The sequence below is a fragment of the Fulmarus glacialis genome, unplaced genomic scaffold, assembly GCF_000690835.1.
Source record: "Fulmarus glacialis isolate BGI_N327 unplaced genomic scaffold, ASM69083v1 scaffold20814, whole genome shotgun sequence".
Taxonomy (NCBI): Eukaryota; Metazoa; Chordata; class Aves; order Procellariiformes; family Procellariidae; genus Fulmarus; species Fulmarus glacialis.
In genome coordinates, this window is record NW_009208952.1 from 8,629 (window position 1) to 12,347 (window position 3,719).

At 57.8% G+C, this 3,719-nt stretch overlaps 1 protein-coding gene across 1 annotated transcript in view; it reads right to left on the minus strand.

Annotated features, from left to right (window-relative positions):
* Positions 1 to 3,719, minus strand: part of GFRA2 (GDNF family receptor alpha 2) — a gene marked incomplete at both ends in the record, with an annotated part of 12,572 nt that overhangs the window by 8,601 nt on the left and 252 nt on the right. Inside the window, one exon of the mRNA XM_009576690.1 lies at positions 3,632 to 3,719. Coding sequence (XP_009574985.1) covers positions 3,632 to 3,719 — 88 coding nt within the window. The remainder of the gene's footprint in view (positions 1 to 3,631) is intronic.

Genomic DNA, 3,719 nt, shown 5'->3' on the forward strand with positions numbered 1-3,719 from the left:
CTTTTACCTCCCCAGTTTCGTGACCACTGATGGGACGGGGCTGGCGTTCAACGACCGTTTAACCACCAGCCCTGAGCAGCTGGAAAGCAGCAGCAGAAAGTCATGAGAACTTCCAGAATGACTGTTTTGCATGCTGGACCATTAATTTACCCTCTTCCCCAGCTCCTCTGCTTCTTCTGGGAAGAAAGCAACGCGACCTCAGGGTGGGTTGTGTGCTGCAGGAGCAGCAGCCCCTACGAGGAGCATCCCCACGCACCCAGCTCAGCACCGGCCGCGGCGAGATGACAGCAAAAAAAATCTCCCTGCAAAGTCCTATCCTGGTACCAAGGGCTTCGCCGTTCATTAGGCGTTCAGCCAGGAGGCTTAATTACGCTCGCAGCCCGTGCAGGAACATTATCTCGTCTCCTGTCACCGCTGGGTTTCGGAGCAGTTCTGCGATCTGCTTCTGAGTTCAATGCCCTTGCCAGTCGCACATGCAGATAAGGAGGACGAGCATCAGTCCGCGATGCCAGCCCGATAAGCACGGGCATCAACGGGAAAATCCCACGGGAGACCCCAGCCTGGCCTTGCCCGCAGGTGGGGGCTTGGGATGGTGGGACACGGAGGGGTTTCATGCCCCGGGTGGAGGCTGGTGGGTGCAGATGCCACGGGAAGGAGGACAAAGCCTGCACACTATTTATACACGTTCCCGGCACCTGGTGAGGATCTTGGCAGCGGCTGCCTGCCAATGTTTTGTTATTTATAAATGTAGAGAGCCTTGGAGAGGCAGGAGAGAGAAGAGAGGCCCCCCAGCACCAGGCAGCCCTGCAGACCACCCCGTCCCTGCAAAACAAGCCCAGAGCCGCTCGGCAAAGGGGGTGTGAAACAACCAAACCCACCCAGCCTGCACATGGATGCAAGCCCCCCTCCCTGGGCTTTTGCAGAAGAGCAGAGCAAGCTGCTCGCCCGGAGCAGGACCAGCAGCATCTCAAGGGGTCCTGGAGCCAGGCACCAGAGTTTGTAGATCCCCACATGGGTGCAGTCAAGTCTGCACAGCAGCTCCAAGCACCGAGCCCACAGCAGGGACCTCTGCATCACCGCTGAATGAGACCCCCTTGCACCAAGCCAAATGCACCCTAAATACACGGCACCTCCACATCGGTTAAAACCCTCCCATGAAGTGCAAACAGCAGCTGCCGGAGGAGTTTGCATTACCCAGGCGGTGGTTACACAGCCTAGATTTCATTCAGCTACGTGCTCTCAGCCTGGAGCAGCTGGGAAACGCCAGGAACGCGGTCGGAGGAAGAGACGAGGCTTGGGAGAAGGGGTTCAGCTGGCAAGTAAGTCCATGCCCAGCTTTAATTTGGGAAACTAGACCCACAGCAACGGGAGCTGGGACTCCCTGCCCCTGTTTGGGGCAGCGCCGGGGTAGACGGACTCACAGCCGCTGGACAGTCAGGCAGCTAACGTCAAGCAGACAGGGCAGCAGGCTCTCAGACAAGTCTCTCGCTAACGATGGTTTTCCTTGACCAGCTCTTTTCCATGTCCTTTCCCCACGGGCCAGAGGACATGATGCCCATGTGTGCAGCACGCAGGGCCATTCCTTCATCCCTGGGGAAGACGTGCCAGACAGAGCTGGAGGGGGAAAACAGGAGCGAGGACCACAAAGTGCAACCTGCAGGCGCCTGCCCGTTCCCAGGGAAAGCACAGAGCACAGACAGCCCCTGCTAGAAGGCTCTGCCGGAGCCGTCCCCATCCCAAAAGCTAGGGAGAAAAAAGCCGAACCCTCTCTCACTTGCAAGGCAACATGAATAGAGAAAAATTCTTATTTTTTCCCCGCCTCAGCTCAGGTGCTGGGCACAGCTCATCCCAGGTAGGTCACCGCTTCTAGATGCTTTCGCAGTTGCAAACACAAGGAGCTCAAGTGAGCCGCTGGAGCACGTCAGCATCTCAGAGTGTCCCCGGGCACGGGCTCCCCGCTGCAGGCTCTTAACCCCTCTTACACCCCAGTGCCACAGCCTGGTTAATGCAACCGCTTTTAACGGGGGGGTTTGGAGCAAGCCCGCCTGCCCGAGCCTTGGGAGCACTGCCGGAGTCCCCCCGGGCAGAGCTGCGGGAGGGGAGAGGATGGAATGGGACCTTCTCTTGCAAGCCCAGATCCAAGGAGTGCATCCACGCACAGCCCCGCAACACCCCATCATGGGGAGAGAACAGCCGAGGTTACGGCAAAACTCTGCAAACCAATGCCCAAAGCTGGAGCATAAATAAATGCCGGATTTGGGTGTTTTGCAGAGCGAGAGCTCCCAGCCAGGGCTGCCTCTCCCCCACACCGCTGCCGAAAAAATGCATTTCCAACTCAGAGCAAACAGCCAAAGCAGCTGCCACATGCTTCCCCCTTCGCTGCTTCACCTCTTTCTGGTGGAATTTCATTTCAGGCAGGAACAGGCTTATAATTAATGCTCGGCAGCTCCGTGGCCTCTCCGGTCCCCCCCAACACGCTGCTAATGCGGGTCATCCCTCTCCGTGAGCAGATGCATCCGCAGCATTTAATGTCTGAGCAAGCATCAGGCTGACGGAGAGGTGCTACCATTAATTTGGCCGCGACTCAGCGCAGCCCTGGTATCTTTTATTCATAGACATTGGCTTATTGTATTACTTTTTGATAAAAAGCCACATTCCCACGTTTTAAACACATTCGCTTGCAGCCAGAGGAGGACCTGAAGCTGCGTTATTTATTTATTTCGCCACGAGGCTCTGGGAAACTCCATCACCTTGATGGCAGAAAGACCCTCCTCCTCATAGGAAACATATTCTTTATGAGGCTGATCCAGCCCCCGGAGGGTGACAGGAGGTTTTTTGCCATGTGAATAATGAGTTTCATAATGAAACAAAAGCCTGATCTCCCGACTTCGCTCCGCCACGGGGAAAACAGCAGATTTCACCAGCCGTGAAGTTTCGCTGGGGATGCTGAAAGCACGTCGAGGGATTTTGCTGCTTGCAGGGCACAAGCGCTCCCGCTGCCACGGTGCCTTTTGCACATTCCACAGCTTGGGGAGATGGAGCAGTCCCGGGTGGGGAATAGAGACAGCATGGCCCCTGGGGACTCGGCTCCACTGCCCACAGCAGAAAGGCAGCTCCGTCCCCGCTGCTCTGGTTCTGCCCCACGTCTCTACCCCACCTGAGCGCTGCCGGAGGGCATTGCCCCACTGCAGCCTCCCGGGCCCAGCACAGGGAAGGGCAGAGCCGTGGTTTTGCACTGGGGGGGTTCGGAGCAGGTCAGAGCTTGGGCTGGGGGGGCTCGGTTGGCACCCCCATGCTTGCCAACCACAGGCACAAACCCACGGGTTCACCCCACAGCAAAGAGGGACTAAACACGAGGCCGCACCTCAGCCTCTCCATGAGCAGCCAAAACCCATGAACTCTGCCCCATTTTACGCACAGAATACCGCTGTTACTGGAGGAGACCCAGCCAGCAAGTGCCCCGTGCCGTTGGGAAGGTGCAACCGATAAACTTGGAATAGGGTCATGCAACGAGAGAGCGCTGCAAACCCAGCCACGGCCCCGCACAATCCCCCCTCTACAGTCTGCAGGTCTCCCCCCGGCACCGGGAAAAGCTGGGAAAAGCCCACGCAGAGCCCGGCGCAGCCCTTACCGGCAGAGGTGATCCGTCCGGCACGTGTTGCGCAGATCCAGGCAGTTGGGCTTCTCCTTGTCCTCGTAGGAGCAGGAGGGGACGATGG